We start from the raw sequence: 21346 nt of genomic DNA, 5'->3' as shown, positions 1-21346 counted from the left end.
GGTACATGTTCACACTGCGTTGTGTTGGATTTAAGTAGGAGATGACAGTTATGAGGATTGCGTGTGAGATATATAGAGTACTTGGTTGCTGCATGGTGGTAAAGATCTTCCGGAACGGTGTAGGAGAAAGGAGAGATGATCGGAGTTTTGATTTAAGCAGCGTTGATGCCAGAAATAGTGACTTGGTATAAAAAGGAGCCGTCGAAATAAACTTAGCTGTGCTTGAATTTTGTGCCATTCAACTCGATCACTTACTCCAGCTTCTAAATCATCTTGGATTAGCACTTGCAAGCACTCCATTCAATCACCTTTGCTCCTTCTTGTAAAGGCTCCTGCCACTTGAACCCTCAATTTAGAATCTATAATACAAGTTACTCATCTGCGTGGGATGACAACTGAATAATGAATTTTTCTTGCTCATCTCCTCAATTTACAGATTTGATTTTCAAAGGCTCGATAGTATAAAATGTCAATCCTTGAACCGGCCCTCTCACGCGATTGATTTGATAGACGAGCATGTAAAGGTGCTGATAATGGGCAATCATCTCGAACGTAGAAACTCTATGGTACCTCTGAGACTTTAGAAAAAGCAGAGGAAAAAGTGTGATAATTAACGTTGCTTGGATGCATGAACTCGAGTCTCCGCGGAAACAAATTGTGATGAAGAGGCAAAAAGCGAGAAAGAGAGTTGAGATGGATGACAGGTGCGTAATAAAAGGTAGCTTTAGAGTTCAGTTGAGGCCTGATATCAGCTGAAAAGTAAAGAATGATGATCTTGCCATTGGTAGAGAGCAAACATATGAAATCTTGGGTCAAGGTGAAGGCGGTAGTCGAACTCTATAACAAGTTTGTCGCATCAGCGAAGAGAGTCTTATACCTTACAGTACGCTCACGGGATAGGACAGTGACTGTTGAGTTAGTCTGTACAGTGGATCATCCCGCCGAAACATCTTATATCTTTACTAGATCAAACGTCTTAAGGGTCTTTGAGAATGTGTCGAGTCAGAATTTCTTAAGACTTTATGACGAATGCATCAGTATTTACTGACAGTCGTTTTGGTAACCGCAAACAAGACCATGACAAGCGCTTAGGTGTTAGAAATAGCAACAGTGGCATTCATACATCAGTCCGTCGGATCTGAATATGTCTCGCGGTTAATCGAGCAGAGACTCAGAGAGTGGTTGGTTGGTACCAACCGGAAAACTGCAGCGCTTAACTGCAACCAACCGTCTTTCCCTAAACCATGTCATGGGGATATCTGATACTTGTGCTTCCGTAATCTCAACGTGCAAAAGAAACAAACGACTTCGATACGATCTGTAAATGAGAGTTGTCGTTGACACAAACGCTTAGTGTTGCCCTAAAAAGAACGCCGGTGCTGAATAGTTCGGCGGGAGGATCCATAAGGTCAGCGCTTTTTTCATAGCGTCGAAATGAGACGAACTCTTCATCCACATCGTTTGACGACCGTTCTGCACATCAAGTAGTTCTTGACAGCTGGTCAAGGGATTGATGTGAAGAGAGAGTGCGGCTCTTGGTTATTTGGCATGTGCAATCACAGTTTTTGATATTTTTGTCCTTCTCGGAGGGGTCTCCCCGTGCCGGGGTGGAAATATGCTGCACTGCGCCCTGATCATTTGCTTGGTGTTGATTGGCTTCAGCCGGTTCCATCAAATTGTCCTCAGCTGAACAAGGGGCTGGCAACATATGAAGGTCTGGCTGGGCGCAAAGGGACTTTGATCGCGTATCTGCATTTCTGCGCCGCCATCTTTAATGTTCCCGGGAACCATGTCGCGCGTCGTTTTGTCTGGAGCTTCCTGCATCTTTGAGCTTGAATGTTTGGTCGAGCAGTCGGTATTCCTCATAATTTGAGGTCTAGACCGTCTAGCGACAAGCAGCATGGAATGGAAGTATCGTTTCTGCTGGACTTGTCTCAATTCCTTCAGCTGGTTGGTGTTGTTGCTTCCTCAATGTTGTAGGTTTCACATGTACACTTTGCGTTTCCTCCCCTCCCAGACAGCGACACCTGACGATTTCGAGGAGCGATCAATATGCAAGCATGCGCATTCGGTTTCTCCTCAGTTGTTGCTGGCAGCGCAGAGCCACTCGCCAAAAGCGCATCCTCCAACCGCAACACCGCGGTGAAGCCAATGTTTGCCGTGTTGTCGTGTGCCGATTTGTCAAATTGGAGCCATCCACACGCGGGCCTTGCCGTGTATGTTTCGATAGTGTGGTGGTGAAGATTGCTGTGCTCTCAGATCGGATGCTGATGTTGGTTGAGACATGGGAAAATATATATGGCAGCTCTCCCAATCGCTTCTGGACGAAAGTAAATAGTCCATGAACCGGTGAAACATCAACGAGAATCCTCATCCCCATCCCCATTTCGCGCGGCAAAACCATCATCGTCATCACCATTGCTGCTCTTTGTCTGCCATCTAATTTTGGAAGGCGTGTTTGTCTGTAGTTTTTGTTGTCACCTCTCGTCCCTCCTCGATCAATCCTCAATCAGAATCATACCACTCACTTACCACTCGAATCCCCTCATTTTCGTCTGCCCATTTCTGCTGTGTTCACTGCGCAGGGTTGGCTCTACGTCAGAGCCAAGGGTAACCTGGTCGATCAATTTGGGAATATTCCTGCTTTGCAGCCCAGAACCTGTCCAGCCTGCCATTCGCGAAAAAAAGGCGAAAAGGACCCCTGGGGTCTTCTGAGATCGTCCGTGCGTCCCAGCGCGACAACAATACTTACACTTGCTGTTCCCTCCCCGTCTCGACTGCTGTCGTTGTTCATTCGAGATCTTTCATTTCATTCCTCACGACCTCGAAGGTCAAAATCGAGGGACGAAATCAACTTCAACCTCATCGCCAATTGCGAAGGCATTACTGCGCAATCATGTCTGATTCCGTCGACACGAACGAGAAGAATGTCTCCTTGTCAGGCTTGATAGCCACCTTGGCCCCGACTGCCCTTGTGGCCGCCGTCTATATCCTCATCTTCCTGATCCTGCGACGATCGCAGCGCAGATGGTATGCTCCAAGAACATATCTTGGTGGCATGCGAGAAGAGTATGTTATATCATGATCCTGTGTTGCACTAACACACCACTAACGGGTCAACCAGGGAGCGAACAACCCCTTTACCGAATGGCTTCTTCAACTGGATTGGCCCGTTTTGGAAGATACCGGATACTTATGCACTACAACACCAGTCTCTCGATGCCTACCTCTTCCTGCGGTTTTTGCGCATGACGGTGGTCATTATGTTCTTCGGTGCAATCGTGTGCGGCGCCATATGCTTTCCAATCTTCATCACGGGGGGAGCTGGTGGGGAGCAATTGGACATGCTATCAATGGGTAACATCAACAAGGACAAGAAAGGTGGAAAATATAGGTACTTCGCTCCGGTGGGCGCTGCATACATCTTTTTTGGCTTTGTTCTTTTTCTCGTCACCAGGGAGAGCATTTTCTACATCAATCTTCGCCAAGCCTTCCTCCTTTCGCCAGTATATGCCAACCGAATTTCGGCCAGAACGGTGCTGTTTACAGCGGTACCAAAGTCATATCTTCACGAGGCAAAACTTCGTAGAGTCTTTGGCAGTGCCGTCCGCAGAGTCTGGATTGGTCGCGATACCAAAATCGTCGATGATTTGGTGGAGGAACGTGACAAAGTCGCTTATAAGCTCGAGGCCGCTGAGGTTAAACTGATCAAGCTCGCAAACGGAGAGCGATTGAAGTCCATCAAGAATGGAGCCGCTCTTGACGAGGAGCCCATGGGCGCAGACGCTGAGTCTGGATCGCTTGCTGCACGTTGGGTTCCGATCGGAAAGAGACCTAGCCTCAAACTGGGGAAATTTGGCCTGATTGGAAAGAAGGTCGATTCGATTGATTGGTGTCGTGAGCGCTTAGCAACTTTGATTCCCGAGACAGAAGCTGCTCAAGCTGCCTACAGGGCTGGCGACACTGCGCTTAGCGGAAGTGTCTTTATTGAGTTTGTGCACCAGTCAGATGCACAAGCTGCTTTCCAGACCCTGTCTCATCACCAAGCCCTTCACAGTAAGTTCAATTTGTTCTCGAAACTACTTTCCGCTGCTAACATATTTTAGTGTCCCCGCGTTATATTGGCATCAACCCGAAAGAGATTGTATGGAAGTCGTTAAGCATCCCATGGGTTCAACGTGTAATCCGAAGAATCGCCGTTCTTGCCTTCATCACTGCTCTGATTGTCTTCTGGGCCATCCCTGTTACCTTTGTCGGTCTCATATCAAACGTCAACTATTTGATGGGTAAATACTCATGGCTGCATTGGTTGAACAAGATTCCAACTCAAATACTGGGCGTTGTTACTGGTCTATTGCCACCTGTTGCACTCGCAATACTGATGTCCCTTGTTCCTATCATCATGAGAAGTAAGTGTGGCATTCCAGGCTTTGTTTAATGACAATGCTAACAAAGTCCAGTGGTTGCCAAGCTCGCCGGAGAACCCTCTCTCGCTCGTGTCGAACTCTTCACTCAAAACGCCTATTTTGTTTTCCAAGTTGTACAAGTCTTCCTTGTTATGACGCTCTCTTCGTCCGCACCTGCCCTCATCCAACGTCTTTCAGATAATCCTGGCGATGCTCCTCAGATTCTCGCCGAAAAATTGCCTGTTGCTTCCAACTTCTACATTAATTACTTTATTGTTCAAGGTTTGACCGTTGCCTCTGGCGTTCTGTCTCAAGTCGTCGGCTTCATTGTCTTCAAGATTTTGTACAAATTCTTGGCTGGTACACCCAGAAAGATGTATCAAAAGTGGTCAAAGTAAGTTCAAGAGAGAACAGCCATGCAGTGTAATTTACTAACAAATCATCAGCTTGAGCGCCATCTCTTGGGGAAGCACCTTGCCAGTCTTCACCAACATCGCAGTCATTGGTATTACTTACTCATGTATAGCTCCTCTTGTGCTCTTTTTCGCCACCATCGGCATGTCACTGTTTTACATGGCATTCCGCTACAACATTCTCTTCGTTACCGACAGTCAGATTGATACTAAGGGCCTTATATACCCCCGTGCGCTCCAACAACTTCTTACAGGTGTTTATATTGCCGAAATCTGCTTGATTGGTCTTATGGGACTGGCAGCAACACCTGGTCCATTGATCTGCATGGTTGGCCTCTTGATTTTTACAATACTCTACCACTTGTCTCTCAACTCCGCTCTCGACCCTCTCCTTTACAACCTTCCCAAGTCCCTAGAAGCCGAAGAAGAATCGCTTCGCGACGGTATCGAGAACGGTGTCCGTGGAGACTCACACGACAGCACCCTCAACGAGAAGACTGGAGAGGTATCATCTAGTTCCGCCCCAACCAAGAAGCCAAACTTCATCTCCAAATTCTTCGCTCCCCACATCTACTCCGATTACGCCACTCTCCGCCAACTCGTCCCCCACAATCTTGTCGATGTCGATCAATTATACGAAGAAGCCACAGCCACGAACGCATACTACCCACCTTCCGTCACCAGCGACACACCACTCCTCTGGATTCCAAGAGACGAAGCTGGCATCAGCGCGCAAGAAATGGCTCATACCAGCCGCGTCATCCCAATCACAGATGACGGATGCACCATGGACGAGAACAACAAGATGGTTTGGGATACCGAGGGTAGACCACCCCTTTGGGCAGAGAAGATTTACTATTAGTCTAATCGCAAGCTCAACCTTCGATAATACCCGTGGAGATGGATAAGCACATAATACAACAGGCCATCGTTCCGTGGAATTAATCTAATTTGGAAAATTCGCTTTTAATATCTCCTATGTACTGCAAGGCGTCATTTCAAGAACTGCGAGAAAGAAAATCATGGGACTCTGGAGGATGGAATAGGATGGGATATCATGATATCAAAGTTGACTTCAAGCGTTGCTTTAGTCTGTCTGTATGTTTGGAATTTTTGTTTTGTAGATAGATACCCTGGAAAGTTTGCGGCCAAGAGGGGGGATACAGAGGTTTTAGTCTTTGTGGATGGTAGTTGGTGTGGGGAGGCGATGTGTTTGATCAAGTAAAATGAAAATGAAAAAAAATATTATAAAAATCTAGAATCTCAGGTTGTGTAATATGATGCGAGGTAAGCATGGTACGTGCTCTTGAATGCTTTTCTAGCTATACCACCACATTTAACAGTACAAGTCGTGTTGAGATCTAAGTCACAAAATCGTGCACGCGAAAGTAGAGGCATACCATCAATCAGATAATCTACTCTATTTTCACCCGTGATTTCTTACGCCATCTACCAGAGATCACCTCCATAAGCATACTGATTATCAACCCTGTAAGCATACGCGATGTTGATTCATTTGAGTTATACAGAATAAGGAAGCTCCGTGTAAGAGGACAGTCATAGACAGAAAAAAAAGTTGATATGGCCAGATTAGTTGTTAGAAGGGATAGACGTCTAAATCGAACGTTCATATCTATGAAAGTGTGGGACGTGATGTGTACTCATATCCAAATCAGTTCTATCTCTTATTTACGCGCTGCAATCATCATCTTTATAGTGCTCCACCACTTAACTTGATATCCGTTTAAGCATCTCAATGTCCTATACTTCATAGTTCATAGACCATAACCATATCCTATAGACTACGTACCTGCATTCTACGCCCCCAGTCTCTTTCTCTCACCCTCACAATCTACAAAGGCCATGAATCCGGAAACAGCTCCACCATACTCTCGAACCCATGATCCGGCTGTGCCCACAGGAAATCCAGCGATTCATCATTCAGGAATATATTATCGAGTGGAACATTCGGATCTAGATTAATATCCGCGGGTCCGGGTAGAGCTGTGCCTTCGAGGAGGGGGAGAGGGGTGATGGGTATGTTCTGTTGGTTTGAAGTTGGAGGTGGTTTAGACGGAGTTGGTGGGTTTAGGGAGTCTAAACGATTTTGGTTAGCTGTGCTGTACGAGAAAGAGGGACAAACAGACCTTTAGTAGGTTTAGGTTTAGTTTCCTGGACGCCGCCAAATTCTTCTCTCCACCACCACATCGTGTCGTGTAATAGACTCATACTTAATCGGCTTTGAATTCTTAGCGCTGTACTACCTCGGCTTCCCTCATCTGGTTTAAAGGCTCGCTCGCTTTCCCATAACTGCGAGAAGATGCCCTGCATTCGACTTGGCATGTCGTTATTGTACACACTCATCTTTCGCAACAGGGCTATTGCTGTGAAAAATGCTGCTTTACCGCTCTCGCGTTCTTGGAGTTTTTCGGATAATGTGGTTTTCAGAACGCGCAAGACGGCAGCGGCGGCCAATGTCATCATGCGATAGACATGATGGGGAACATATGTTGCGAAGTTGGAGGTGCGGGTGTCTATTGTAGAGACTAGGTTTATGATGCCTGTAGCGGTGGTGTAAAGTTTGGCAAGATTGAGGGGGAAGGTTTCGTTTTCGGGGCAGCGGAGGTAGTAGATTCTGAGTTGTAATCGTGCGATTTGGAGGTAGAGGCATTCCAAGTCTACCGATTGTGTTAGATTTAAAAGTTAAAGAATTGAATGCTTTTACCTGTCAGGTCCGTATTGTCTGATTCAATCTCACTCAGTTGAGCTTCGAAAACGTCTAGCATCATGGTAGGAGCGACCTGTGCTTGTTGACCTAGATTATCAAAGTTGAATTCCGAGAAAACGCTGTTGATTCGACCGACTATTGACGCCAAACGAACCTCAAGGGTTAAAGAGCGAGGCGCAAGATTGGTCAAGCCTGACACATCGATCTTCTTTTGGAAAAGATCCAGCGGAAGAGTTATGGGGTAACCTAAGCCACATGCTGCTCTAGACATATGTTAGGTGATAAGCTGAGGGAATGGGTGTAAATCTGACTTTTGATGGACAACTACACAATAAGACCACAGTTGAACTCTTCTTGCAAGACCTTCACTGCTCAAGTCCACCCTAGTTCTTGAGTACTCTTGTCCTTGCAACGGAACATGTAGACCAATTTGCAAAGCGAGGTTGACAGCCATACCGCTGAGAGTAAAGGTGTTATCTTTACTTGTTGTGTTGGTCGGGAATGGCCATGTTGAGAGTATAAGAAGGCCTTGGATATTCGGGATCACAGCTGCGGAAATTTGCATAGAGGACCAACCTAGTTTCAGCAACGGGGTAGCGAGAGAACCTAGAAGTGAGGGGTTTCGCTGATAACGACGCGCCCCAGCAGTTATTATTGCCCAAAAGAGCAGTGGTGATTGATCATAAAATGAGTTTGGAGACTCTGAACGAGCGAAATCAAGGAACGGAAGATGTCTTGCATAATGTTGAAAGTACCTATTAGTCACGTTAGTACAACAGATTGAACCAGAATACCCTAAGCCATACTCACAACGCAAATATTTCATCTATTTCTGTCTGGGCAAGCATAATGTCGTCTAAGCTTCGAGGAAGGGTGGTTCCAATATCAAGTGGTGCAGGCGCCGGCGGGACTGGCTCACGATTGATTTCTGGATATGGTAACTGGACTCTGGGTTCTCTCTCATGTCCCTCGCGGCCACTGAAGGCACTGATGGGAGAGCGGGAAGCCATTGCATCGCTAGGAGAAGTAGAGGGCCTCCGATCACTGTGAGAATAGACAGAGTTTAGCTGTTCCCTAAGCAGCTGATTCTCTCGTGCTAAAATGGCCGATTTTCTGAAACCCCGTTAGGTGAGCTTGGAGGACTGTGATTATTGAGACTTACTGGCGCTTGTTTATTCTCTTAAAGCCATTTTCAACAGCGCACTGAAGCCCTAGCCTTTGGCATCTCGCACAGCCCTTCGGGTCTAGCTTTGCATTACATCTTAACTAGAAATGGTTGTCAATAGTTGCTGATGTGAAGCTTGCTCAATATCTGTGAATATCTGAGCTCTCTCATTGATCAAACTTACTTTTTGTTGTTTGCATTCGTTACAGGCCTACGAGTAACCAGAAAGTAAGCCGTTGTAAACATGTGTATATTCCAAATTTGCAGTAATAAATATACAACCAAGTAGAAGAGATTCGAGGTATCTCTGTAGTGTGAAATGTCTATGAAACGGCAGGCGGGGCATTCTCACCTTGCTAGCATGTGGCCGAGGGGTGTGTTGCGGTACCTAAGGAAAGTAAGTTCAACTACACAAGAAATCGTACAACACCAAATCCCAAGATAATAACTTACATCTTTGGATGTCAGTAATCCGCCCTCCATCCCAGAGACGAATCGTTTCGCCAATCGTACATCAATGCCACTATTGAAATCCAAGTTGACGCGGTGGATGCGACCGGATAAAACTTTTTCTTTTCAGTTCATTTCCTAGATGGACGGGAGTCGACACGAATCGTAGGTACATTCGATAAACTTGACAATAAAACTCGTCGAAAAGTTCCAAGATTATGTTACTTCTCTCTTGATGTATTAGAGAAAGAACGTTTATGTTGTTGAGGTATAGAAATTAGTCGTCACGCGACCCCAAGAATAGCTATGAGTTGAAACTGGTCACATGACGAGATGTCGAATTTAGTTCGGTCCGTCAAGAGCGAAATAGTTGTGAATATTTTCAATTCTAAAGCTATCTAAGTAATTGAATAGTATCCAATTCAATGACCACAACAGTTTCTATTTCAGATGTATAGCCTTTAATTTCCAAAAGCGACCGACGAACAAGGCATCTTCGTCGTAATGGAAGGAATGTCGCTATGACTACTCTAGTTTTTCCATACATATTCTCTCGGTTCCTTATACCTTTTAGCATTGGTAATTCTTTCAATCTTCACCATCGCCCAATGGTCTAGCAATCCGTTTCATATTCGAAGTTGTTAAATCGTCAGATACTCGAAGCCATTTGTTTCGACTTCAAGATGATATTGTCTATCAGGCGTACAGCTGGACCATCAGAAAGGCCAAGATCCTCTCCAGGCTGCGGAGATTCGACGGGAAGCATCTTCACTGCACCGCTCAAAATGGCGCCACGAGTGCTGTCAACTTCGTCCAATTCCTCCATGGTGTCCAAGTCTGCTAGAGATAGGTAGTCAACTTCAAACTTGACCCTCTCATGAGGCTCTAGCTGGTATTGCTCTCTTAGTAAAAGCTTTGTTAACTCGTTGGCGGGCCCTAGAATTTCGTCTCTGGATCGGCAGCCTCGACCGTAGGCCGCTTCCGCAACTCTTAAAGCCTTTGACAATACTGTTGCTATTTTCCGCCGTCTTGTACCCAAATACACGTTTCTTGAGCTCAGCGCCAGACCATCTGCCTCTCGCTGAGTGGCTCCTACGACGACATCTGTGCCCAAACAAAAGTCCTTGACCATTTTCCGAATGACAACGGTTTGCTGTACGTCTTTCTGCCCAAAGTACACCTTTTCTGGTGTAACGATGTTGAACAACTTCATACAAACGGTAGCCACGCCTCGGAAAAAGGTAGGCCGGCTTGCGCCCTCAAGTAATTCCCCTGCTGGAGTTATGGTCACAAAACTTCCTTTGCCATTGACTTCCTGACTCGGCGGACCACTTGGATACATGACATCTGTTGTCGGAGCAAAAACCGCAGCAACTTTCCCTAAGTTCCCTCCGTCTCCAGCGATTTCCTTGTCAAGGCGCTTTAACATTTCACAATCCTTTTCCCATGTTTTAGGATAGCTATCCAAGTCCTCGTGGACGCCGAATTGTGTAGGATTAACATAAACGCTAACCACGACATTGTGATTCTCGGCAGCCGCCATTCGAATTAGGGAGAGATGTCCTTCGTGTAGGGCACCCATGGTAGGGACCAGACCGATGGTTCGGTGATCGAGGAGCTGCTTCCGACGCCATATTCTGAATTCAGGAACTTCACGAAAGATTTGAATCGATGTGTGAGGTATCACAGGTGCTCTTTTTCGACTGTGTAAAAAGCGAGAAGTGAGGGGTGGTATTCGCGACACAATGCTTGTTGTACGAACAAGTGATGAGAAGACAGGAGGCAGAGCGGAAAGAGAGCGGAAAGACATTGTCTGTTATCGAGCTCCAATTCTATGGACGCCTGGCTTGATATTTCTGCAACGGTTTCCAAACTATCATTACCCGCTCAGGGCCCATAGCTGTAAAGGATTGTCGGCGGAGTCATCCTGTGATGATATGTGCTGCGTATATCGAAGCCCGAGTTGAAGCATTATTGGAGTGTGGAGCTTTCCAAGTCAATAGATTATTTGGGACTAGCGCATCGGCGTATGCACCTTATCAACCCCGCCAGAGTCCGTGCGCATATCAAAAAATTAATTGTGCAGTCTGCAGTTCTGCGTTCACAGGCTTGAGACATTGTAATACAAAAATCAGGTCAGAGAACTCCGCTACAAATTCTTGACCTCAGCAGCCATGGCCGATGATGGTATGCTTATGAACTGGGAGATCAGTGATACACCGATTTTTGCGAAACCAACTGTTCAGGGAGGACGCTGGAAAGATCGACTAGCAGCAAAACGGCAAGCTCGAGGACCCCATTCGAGAGAGATTTTCAGGGAAGGCCGACAAGACAACGGAAAAGAAGAATACATCGGGCCCAATGCATCAGAGCATCCACCGAAGAAACAGCGCTTCGACGACCACTCTGCGAACGATGACATCCAGCACGCGCCTCCAGCCGAGGAGTACATCCCAAGAAGTAGGGCGCCCCCAGCCGAAGAATACACCCCAAGGACTAGAGCGCCTCCACGAAATAGACCAGTCCAAGAAGAATCACGGCGATCGTTTGTTGCTGGTAAACTACCTTTAGGTAGCATATCAATTGGGGGTGGTGCAAGCAAAAAGATAACATTTGATGATGATACGAGAGATACAAGAAAGCCATATGTGGATGATAAAAGGAAGCCGTTCGTGGCTGGGAAACTACCAGCCGGGAGTATCAATAATGGCATGAGCAAAGAAGTGGCCGCTGCAAAACCGGGGCAGGTTGTCTCGTCTTTGTTCACGTTCAATCCATCCTCGAAGACCAAATTTGAAGAGCCGCCAGAGGAAGCTCAAGAACCAGCGCAGCCATCTAATGCTCCACTCACGGACGAGATGGCTACTTTTGTCAATCTAGGACTGTCGAGGCGGTTGGCAGCACACTTATCAACTAAGATGGATATGAAAGCACCTACTGCAATTCAGAAAGCAGCAATCACTCAAATGATCAAGGACGATAGCGATGCCTTTATTCAGGCAGAAACTGGTTCAGGAAAGACTTTAGCATATCTCCTCCCAATTGTGGAGCGATTGTTAGCCATGAGCAAAGGCGATGCGAAAATACACAGGGACTCGGGTATTTTTGCAATCATTCTTGCTCCAACACGAGAGCTCTGTAAGCAGATTGCGGGAGTGCTCGAGCGGCTTTTGAGATGCGCGCCGTGGATAGTTGGTACAACTGTGATAGGTGGCGAAAGCAAGCAGTCTGAAAAGGCTCGGTTACGAAAGGGGGTGAATATTTTGATCGCTACTCCTGGTAGACTTTCTGACCATCTGGATAATACCGAAGTGTTGAAAGTTGCCCAAGTACGTTGGCTTGTCCTGGATGAGGGTGATAGACTTATGGAGCTTGGATTCGAAGAAGAGATCAAAGGGATTGTAGAAAGAGTTCGACGAAGCTCTCTAAGGGTTGAAACTCTCAATGGAATCGACCTGACCGCGCTACCGAAACGAAGAATCACCGTTTTGTGTTCGGCAACCATGAAGATGAATGTTCAGCGACTAGGAGAAATTAGTTTGACAGACGCTGTTCATATCCAAGCAGATCCTGCGGACGAAGATACCTTGAAGGTGCTTCCTGCAGGCGACGAAACCGAAGAAAAGAAATTCTCGGCACCAGCACAACTAAAGCAAGCTTATGCTGTGGTTCCCGCAAAATTGCGACTGGTTACGCTTGCATCTATATTGAAGCGAGCATTCGCCCGAAGGGGATCTGTCATGAAAGCGATCGTTTTCATCTCTTGTGCCGACTCCGTAGACTTTCACTTCTCAATGTTCAGTCGTCCACCACCACCCGCGGAAGGAGACACTGTTATTGAGCGCCCTGAGCTGCCGAAAGGGGAGCTGACAAAAGACACGATTGCTCATGGGACGACATTTTCCAGTGACACAAATTCTGTTGTTCTCCATAGGCTACATGGCTCCCTAGCTCAGAACATTCGTACGGCTACTCTCAAAGCGTTCACGCAATCTACCGAACCATGTGTGTTGATTTGTACCGATGTTGCATCTCGAGGTCTCGATCTTCCAAACGTGGACTATGTCATAGAATACGACCCCCCATTCAGCGCCGAAGACCATCTACATCGTGTTGGTAGGACTGCTAGAGCAGGACGAGAAGGTCGCGCACTGATCTTTTTGTTACCTGGCGAAGAAGAAGAATATATATCAATCCTTGCCTCTGGATATAAAGAGGGCAAAAAGGCTTTGACACACAATACCGCCGATGATCTGTTGAGGAAAGGATTTGGTGGTACTGGAAGAGAATGGGAAGAAAGAGCTACAGAGTGGCAGCTGGAAGTTGAACGCTGGACACAGGAATCTCCGAAATATCTAGAAATGGCACGTCGTGGTTACCAAAGTCACATCCGAGCGTACGCTACTCATGTAGCGGATGAACGGCATATTTTCAATATGCAAACCCTCCATCTAGGACATCTCGCCAAGGCATTCGCTCTCAGAGATAAACCGGGTAGTATCAAGGTTCCCGGATTACGACCTGCCAAGATGACCAAAGCGGATAGGAGCGTAGCTGCAAGAAAGGCGAAGAGAGGAGAGGTTGATGTGGACAAAGCGCCTGAAGGAGAGAGGGTTAGGAAGCAGAGGAAACTAGATCTCGATATGCCTACTGTGGATGGTAATGATGCTGCGAGAAGGATGAAGAAGAAGATGAAGGAGCATATGGCTGTCGCTTCCGAGTTCAATATTGGTTAATGGCTGTGAGAGGTATGTTGAAAGCATATGATGGCGTTGAGGGGCTCGTATCGAGGGGGAAACCTTGAAGCTTTGGAGTTTTAACTGTGTAGATATTATCTGGAAAAGTATTTGACAATAGAAGGATACCCATTTGTGGCATTTTGACAAAGCTAGATAAATTTTCAATCGCTAGTATTGCGAACCCCTCTCTTCCAACTCGTAAGTGCGTACCACTTGTTTTGAACCTCTACAATTCAAACATATGCGCTTCGGAACTTAACATAGATCGTCGGATACGAAGAAGTTCGATTTTAATATGCTGATAGACTTATCGAGGCGCAAATACATTAAACAAATGACAGTGCCTGCCAACCAAACATTAGGTATCACTTTGGACATCTATATCTTCTCATAAACCATCATTAAACCACAATCCCATCCTGCTTTTATAAAAAGTATCATTTCTTTCCAAAGAACGACATAATATTCCCCTGTCCAGCCTTCGGCGGCGCCTTTTTTTTACCTGCTGTAGTTGAAGAGACAAGCGGCTTCGGTTTAGGCTTGGCGACGGGTTCGTCTTCTGAGAAGGATTCCCATATTGCTTCTTCTTTGGTAACTATGAAACATTAACAAATCTTCAGCGTAAATGGTGGAACAACACTCACCTAGATATCCATCTTCATCTTTCATGACCTTCTTCTTCGTAACCCTCCTCTTTCCTCTCCTTCGACCACCACTGACGATAGGAGGGTCTTCTTTTGTCGGAGACTCTGATCTGGCTTTAGGTTGTGACTCCTCTTCTGATTTCTCCTCTGGCTCCGGCTTGGGTGGTTCATCATCGCCATCACTTTCGTCCATCATCTTCCTTAACGCGGCCTCGCGATCTTTCCTCGCTTTTCGACTTTCCTCGACATTTACTTTTGAGGGTGGAGGAACATAGGTCTCCTCTTCGTCATCAAAGACGTCTTTCATAGGCGAGTCTGCTGCAGCGCTCAAGACTGGAGATGCTACGGCTGAACTATCTGTTCCTTCATGCTTGAGTTTTGGTTTTGACTTGGAGAAGGCGGCCATCAAGCTAGAACCTTGCCGCTTGAGCGTCGGCGGAATTGGTGTTGATTCCTTGCTTGAAGCACTACCCTTGTCTGCGGCTTTTGGTTTCGTTTTCTCTTTGCCTTTACCAAAGAAGTCATTCGCGGTGGCAGATTTCAACTTCGGCTCTTCTTTCTTTGGAGGCGGTGGTTTTGATTCTGTCACTTTTGGCTTCGCTGCTTCGGATTTGGGCATTACAGGTACTGCCGCTACTGGGAGAGGTGGCCTTCTTGCTGAGCGTCGTTTGGCATTTGGATTGGTTATGATGCCGTATTTAATATTCGTTTCTAATGGGTCTTCCGAGGCGCATAGTTCTGTGAGTTGCCTGGTTATATCGGATAGAACTTGTAGGTCTTTCAACGGGCTTGGTTCCAGGCTGTATACATGTATAGAGTTGATTTCTTCATATTGAGCTCGTATTTCTGGATTGCCTCGTTAGCTATTCGTAAGATAATGAACGATATACCAAACATACTTTCCAAGTCTTCTTCTCGTACTAACGTTATTGACAACACAGGTGGGATTACAGTGCTATAATCTTCCTCCGGCATAGGCATTGAACTGCTCATAATTGGACTGCTCTGCATATAGTTGTCCCCGTCATTGTCCTTCTTTGCTTCGCCATCAGTAGGCTCCTCCTTTCGTTTGGTACCGCTCAGGAGGTACGTCGCATGGATCGATTGTGGCTTCTTCGCATTCTGTTGTTTATGAAACTCATAGAGCATTCTAACATGTATCAGCGGTTGTACCCCTTCTTTCATAATTGACTGACTCTTTCGCCGCATTGACATGTACTTTCAGCGCCCGGCTGAGAAGACGATATGTTACCTGGAATCTCGTTTTAGTTCTTTTTCCTTCAAGAGAATTTGTTTGCTTCCTCTTACAATTTTGTCCTCAGTCAGTATACTCGCAGCTAGATACGATTTATAGTCTGCCATTGCGAAATATATTTTGTGGTGTTCTTTGCGAAGTTTGTCAAAAAGTAGTGATCGCGTCCCTTTAGAGGGTGACGCGCTTCAAGCAACCACTTTACGCGACAGGACTCTGCAACCTTCTATCAATACACCATCAACAACACGGCAGCCCAGTGTAGCAGGCGTTTTATTTCAGAAATTCTCACTTGGAATGTGATCAACTCTGGAAACTTTTGACTCGCACTTTGCAGGAAATCTTTGGCATACAAACTGAGCGCATCGAAGTCGCCTCCGAGGATATTAACTCGGGATCGAATATACAGCCGTATGCGCGACTTCCCTTCGCAGAATGAATAGCAAAACACCCAAAGATGCTACCTACGAGATCACAGACTCGACAGATTGGCTCGAAACACCACTAAAATCTCTTTCCGCCGTAGAAGCCGCCCTTCGATGTCAGATTTGCAAGGAGTTCTACGACACACCACTTATCACATCTTGTGAACATACATTTTGCTCCCTCTGCATTCGCCGATGTTTAAACCAAGATGGGAAATGTCCTGCATGTAGGAAAGAGGACCAGTCTAGTAGACTGCGGCATTGCAAAACCCTGGGTGAGTTGGTTCAAAGCTTCAAGCTCGCAAGACCAGAGGTCTTCGCTTTCGCAACAAAGCCATCAGCAACATCCCCAACGATGCCGCCGAACCGTAGTCGAGGTACGACGCCGGAAATGCAAGAGGATGGAGAGCCTTCTAGGAAGAGAACGAGGTCTAGCCGTCAAACACGGGCTAAATCTGCGCAACAAATGATTGTTCTAGATTCAGATGAAGATGGGGATTTTGTACCTGGTAAGTGGACCTCGTACTTACCGTTTATACCGACTGAGCGTAGTCTGATATCTGGCGTCAATAGAAGAGAAGGAAGAACATAATGACGGCCGGGTGGAGTGTCCCATCTGTGCAAAACGTGTTAAAGAAGCATCCATAAATTTACATATCGATCGAGGATGTCCCAATGAACCATCTACACCAAAGTGCGAAAAGCTTAAGTCAATATCTAGCCCGTCGAGACGAGGGCAAAAGAATGCAGAAAAGCCACTCGAGCGATTGGCTCAAGTGAACTATGGCATGATGAACGAAAGACAGGTTCGAAAAAAAGCGATGGATCTTGGACTTCTTGGACATGGCAGCAAGCCAATCATGGAAAAGAGAATCACAGAATGGGTTACTCTATGGAACGCCAATTGCGATGCCACATTTCCAAAAAGTAAAGCAGAATTGAAACGGGATATGGATACCTGGGAACGAACGCAAGGCGTATATGCACCTTCTAATTCGACTGGGAACCAAATAAAAAGTAAAGACTTTGATGCAGCTGCTTGGTCTAATCAACATGATGCTAATTTCAAATACCTAATCGCGAACGCGAGGAAGAAAGCACAAGCTGCGAAGGCGGTCGCAACAACAGATGATAAATCTGAATCTGCTTCGATTACCGGGCAGTCTTCCTCAAACAAGTCAGGCCCATCAATCACCTGGCAGCCTTCCGAACCTCATACCGGAAACAATACCAGCGCATATGAATCATCATATACAGCATCAAAAGAAGACTACGAGACGCACACGGAATCTCATCAGCTATTACCAACAGCTTCCGAAAGTCTAACCTACCCACCTCCAAACTCGACACAAGAACCATTGGCAAGTTCTGCTTCGAACAATCAACAACCTACAAGCAACGCATCGAAGCCAGGAGTACCAGAAACGAAAATGTCACTCTCCCAACGAGAACGATCTGAGAAGCATAACCCGAATTGGCCATTTGTTCACTCAGACCGGCCCGTTCCTTTTATGGAGCCACAATATATAGATGGGTCATGGCAAGCCGTCCAAACAAGGCCTCATAAATACCCAATTCTAACCTACGGGGAGTTAGCAATACAAGAACGAGAGCAAGAACAGCGAGAACGAAAACAACAAAATATGCCCGGCCTACACACCACAAGCCAGCAACCTCCTCCTAAACGACCTTCACAAGACACAAATAGTATCCCAGTAAATAAGAGTGGTATAGAAGCCGTGGTTGGAATAGATAATCCTACATTTACGAATATACAATACTAGCCTGCTAGCCGCAGCGCTAATAATGACTGCCAAACCAAGCACCAACGCCCCTATATTATGATATTGTGATACATCATGAATGTGACCGCCTAATTACTCTCCAAAATTGGGTCCTTTGCATCCAGATTTACTTTCCGCAATTGCTCTATGCTGTCCTCCAAATCCTCTTCCACATGTTCGTTCTCAGCTGCTTTACTGGCATTTTCCTTTGCTTTCCTCTCTACCTCCTCCAAAGCATCGAGTTTACGCTTCGTCTCTTCCGCTTCTTTCTTCTCCTTCTCTTCCCTCTCCTTCTGCTCCTTGGCTTCGACTTTGGCCTTCTCTTGCGTCTCCATAGCCTCAAGCTCATCATCCACTTCCGTCTCATCAACAACAATATCATCTCTCCCAACTTCAGCAATAACGTTGCCCACTTCATCGACTTGGCTCATTTGTTCTCGGAGGTTATCAACCACATCATCGACACGTTCCACGCCTCCGACTTCCTTGTTGAGACCAGTAAGAACGCGTGTACTTGCTTCCATCACTCTAATGAGTTCGACTTGGTCGGCCGCTTGCTCGATCTTCACAAAGACTTCTTCGAGCTGGGATAATGTGGCATGACGCTTTTCAAGTGTGCTTTCGGCGAGTTTCTTGGACCGTAAAGCTGCTAGAGCACCAACTCTGTTTTTGCGCGTGACTGCTTCCTTCGCTGTGACGGTCAACTCATCGACCTTCTGCGTAAGATTCTTCGTCTGGATTCGCAAATCGCGGATCAACGTCCTCAGAGAAACGATAGTTGAATCCTCCTGTGTGATCTCGTCCGTAACTCCAGGAGCCTTCAACTTGACAATCTCATCATCATACACCACAAGCCCCTTATCCCTCTGCAAATATCTCAGCAAAATCTGAAAATCGCTCTCGGACAACACCCTCCCCTCCCCAAGCACATCAGCAAATTGTTCTCTAAACTCCAACCTCGAAAACACCCTCTCCGTCCGTCCTCTAAACGCCTCAATCCGTCCCGCAGCCTCCATCCCCGCGTCCTCCAAATTCGAAACCATCACAAACTTCCCCACCGGCATCTTGCCTTCTCCACCACCCAACCCGAGAGCATTATACCCCCATCTTAGCACCCCCCACGGACTAATCCCCCACCCCTTCCTCTTGTACAACCCCTCAATCCTCTCAAACTCCCCAAGCCCCACCATCTCCCCCCGTTCCACCGCCTCCCGAACCACCGTCGCCATCGCCAACGGCCTCCCCCATTGCGGCGAGTTCAATGAGCGCAGCAGCGACTCATCAAGCGTGATCGTCAGTCGACTGGTGCTCGAAGGGATCTTGCCGGCTAGCGTAGCGGCTTTCAGGCCGCGTAGCCAGGCTGTGATGTTCGCGGTATAGCCATCTGGGTTGAGTGTTTTTTGGGGGAGGAAGTCGGAGTAGAGGGCCCCGAGACGGGAGCTGGTTTGTATTAGTTTGGGAGTTTTTAAGAGGGAAAACAAAGGGAGACGAACTTGCGGAATTGAGGCTCGGTTTCTTGGAGATAGGTTAGGAGGGAGGTCATGGTCGATGTTTGAACATCTCAGAAGTATATATTTCGTTTGACATGTGCTGGTGATGTTGAGTTTCGATAACGATAAGGCGCCCCGTGTGGCTGAAGCTTCGCTCTCGCTTCGTAAAATCGCGCCTCAGGCCAAAGTGTGTCCATGGACCGCCCAAGCACTGTGAAGTTCTCCCGACTGATCCTCCGTTCCTCCATCTTCACCACCAAATACGCGGACAGATATTCTCCCATCTCAACGACGACGTCTTGTTTTCTTTGCGCTAAACGAAATGCCAGGGAAATGTACAAGGTATTAGTTTAACTTTATTGGCATGAGTTTGCTTTTATTGGAGAATTTTGTGATGTGTTTTGGGAGTGGAATTGATGAAGTTATCCACATTTGCGAGATGGGCTTGCTGAGGAGGTAAGTTTGATTTGGGTATAAGTATGGCTTTTTCTTGGAATTAGTATTTCTTTCAAAAGACCAACAAGTCTGTATAAGGTCTTTAAATAACTCTATCATTTCTTTCTTCATTTTTCATACCAAATCGATATCTCATCCCAATCTCATTATGAACACCAAAACCTCTCAACCGAGCAACAGTGCCGCCTGGCTCCCTTCCCTAAGAGCCAACCTCAAAATAGGTCCATCACCCTACACCTCCCCCCTCCCAGATCAAATCGCCATCAAAACCCGCGCCATCGCCATAAATCCCGTAGACTGGATGGTCCAAACCGCCGCCGGCGGGCTAGTCTACCCTCATCTCAAGACTCCTTTCGTAGCCGGAACAGACGTTGCTGGCGAGGTAGTCGAGATTGGTTCTTCAGTAACTCGATTCAAAGTTGGTGATCGAGTTCTCGGATACGCCATTGGGACGGCGGGTCCTCCTATCAAGGCTGGAAGTCATGAGAGTGCTTTTCAGGAGTATGTGGTGTTGAGAGAACATCTCAGTTCGCCAGTTCCAGATGCCATGTCCTTCGAAGAAGCATCCATCATTCCCATGGGCATATCCACCGCAGCATGCGGTCTATTCCAAGACGACCAACTAGGTCTCCAACTCCCCTCTTCACCTCCTGCAAAACCCACTGGAAAAACTCTCATCATCTGGGGCGGTTCCACAAGCGTAGGCTGCAACACCATCCAACTCGCCGTCGCCGCAGGCTACGAAGTCATAACTACCTGTTCACCGAAGAACTTCAAGCTCGTCAAATCCCTCGGCGCAACACACGTCTTCGACTACAACTCTCCAACCGTGATCGCCGACATCACGAACCTCATGAAGACCAGAATCTCAGCTGGGGCTTACTCCATAGGTTCAGGCGCCGCAGACGCATGTCGTTCTATCCTCTCACACTGCAACGGTTCGAAATTCATCGCCATGGCCACGTACCCGGTTCCTCAGAAACCGCTCGAGTTGTTCGTGTTGCCACGCACGATGTTCGGGTTCGTGACGTGGAATATTAAACACTGGATCCTCTGTAAATTCTTGGGCGTGAACTCGAAGTTCATTTTCGGGTATACGCTTATTGATAACGGCGTTGGGAAAATGCTGTATGCGGATTATCTGCCGGAGGCTCTAAAGGAGGGTACATTTGTTAGTAGTCCGGCAGTGAGGGTTGTGGGACGGGGGTTGGAAAGTGTACAGCCGGCTTTCGAGGTACAGAGGAAAGGTGTCAGTGCTGAGAAGATTGTTGTGAGTTTATAATAAGATATCTTGAAGGAGGGCAGTATTGTCTGCTTTTTGAGTTAGTTCTTGTTTTAGTCTTGTTGACAGTTTGCTCTTGTATGTACCAGTGCTGTAGTTATTTACTTACCTT

The 21346-nt window shown here is 46.8% G+C and overlaps 8 protein-coding genes across 8 annotated transcripts; 4 read left to right on the top strand and 4 right to left on the bottom strand.

The window, feature by feature from the left end:
- Positions 1-2896: 2896 nt before the first annotated feature.
- GLAREA_08210 (uncharacterized protein) lies at positions 2897-5681 on the top strand (the record flags this gene model as incomplete). Its single annotated transcript, XM_008090255.1, has 5 exons — positions 2897-3069; positions 3125-4056; positions 4107-4409; positions 4461-4800; positions 4853-5681. The coding sequence occupies 5 exons, from the start codon at positions 2897-2899 to the stop codon at positions 5679-5681; spliced, it is 2577 nt and encodes an 858-aa protein (XP_008088446.1).
- A 990-nt stretch (positions 5682-6671) lies between these two features.
- On the bottom strand, positions 6672-8557 carry GLAREA_08209 (uncharacterized protein; the record flags this gene model as incomplete). Its single annotated transcript, XM_008090254.1, has 5 exons — positions 6672-6916; positions 6967-7497; positions 7545-7810; positions 7859-8302; positions 8358-8557. 5 exons carry the CDS (start codon positions 8555-8557, stop codon positions 6672-6674), a joined length of 1686 nt encoding a protein of 561 aa, XP_008088445.1.
- A 1254-nt stretch (positions 8558-9811) lies between these two features.
- Positions 9812-10972, bottom strand: GLAREA_08208 (Nucleotidylyl transferase; the record flags this gene model as incomplete). The annotated part of the gene is made up of 1 exon (XM_008090253.1): positions 9812-10972. One exon carries the CDS (start codon positions 10970-10972, stop codon positions 9812-9814), a length of 1161 nt encoding a protein of 386 aa, XP_008088444.1.
- A 364-nt stretch (positions 10973-11336) lies between these two features.
- GLAREA_08207 (P-loop containing nucleoside triphosphate hydrolase) lies at positions 11337-13898 on the top strand (the record flags this gene model as incomplete). The annotated part of the gene is made up of 1 exon (XM_008090252.1): positions 11337-13898. The coding sequence occupies one exon, from the start codon at positions 11337-11339 to the stop codon at positions 13896-13898; it is 2562 nt and encodes an 853-aa protein (XP_008088443.1).
- A 440-nt stretch (positions 13899-14338) lies between these two features.
- Positions 14339-15907, bottom strand: GLAREA_08206 (uncharacterized protein; the record flags this gene model as incomplete). The annotated part of the gene is made up of 5 exons (XM_008090251.1): positions 14339-14496; positions 14546-15391; positions 15445-15695; positions 15742-15797; positions 15854-15907. 5 exons carry the CDS (start codon positions 15905-15907, stop codon positions 14339-14341), a joined length of 1365 nt encoding a protein of 454 aa, XP_008088442.1.
- Positions 15908-16232: 325 nt separating this feature from the next.
- GLAREA_08205 (RING/U-box) lies at positions 16233-18006 on the top strand (the record flags this gene model as incomplete). The annotated part of the gene is made up of 2 exons (XM_008090250.1): positions 16233-16731; positions 16796-18006. 2 exons carry the CDS (start codon positions 16233-16235, stop codon positions 18004-18006), a joined length of 1710 nt encoding a protein of 569 aa, XP_008088441.1.
- Positions 18007-18095: 89 nt separating this feature from the next.
- On the bottom strand, positions 18096-19549 carry GLAREA_08204 (uncharacterized protein; the record flags this gene model as incomplete). Its single annotated transcript, XM_008090249.1, has 2 exons — positions 18096-19446; positions 19500-19549. The coding sequence occupies 2 exons, from the start codon at positions 19547-19549 to the stop codon at positions 18096-18098; spliced, it is 1401 nt and encodes a 466-aa protein (XP_008088440.1).
- A 551-nt stretch (positions 19550-20100) lies between these two features.
- Positions 20101-21234, top strand: GLAREA_08203 (GroES-like protein; the record flags this gene model as incomplete). Its single annotated transcript, XM_008090248.1, has 1 exon — positions 20101-21234. The coding sequence occupies one exon, from the start codon at positions 20101-20103 to the stop codon at positions 21232-21234; it is 1134 nt and encodes a 377-aa protein (XP_008088439.1).
- Between the last annotated feature and the right edge of the window lie 112 nt (positions 21235-21346).

The sequence above is a fragment of the Glarea lozoyensis genome (genome assembly GCF_000409485.1).
Source record: "Glarea lozoyensis ATCC 20868 chromosome Unknown GLAREA9, whole genome shotgun sequence".
NCBI lineage: Eukaryota > Fungi > Ascomycota > Leotiomycetes > Helotiales > Helotiaceae > Glarea > Glarea lozoyensis.
This window is presented reverse-complemented; position numbering and strand designations above follow the sequence as displayed.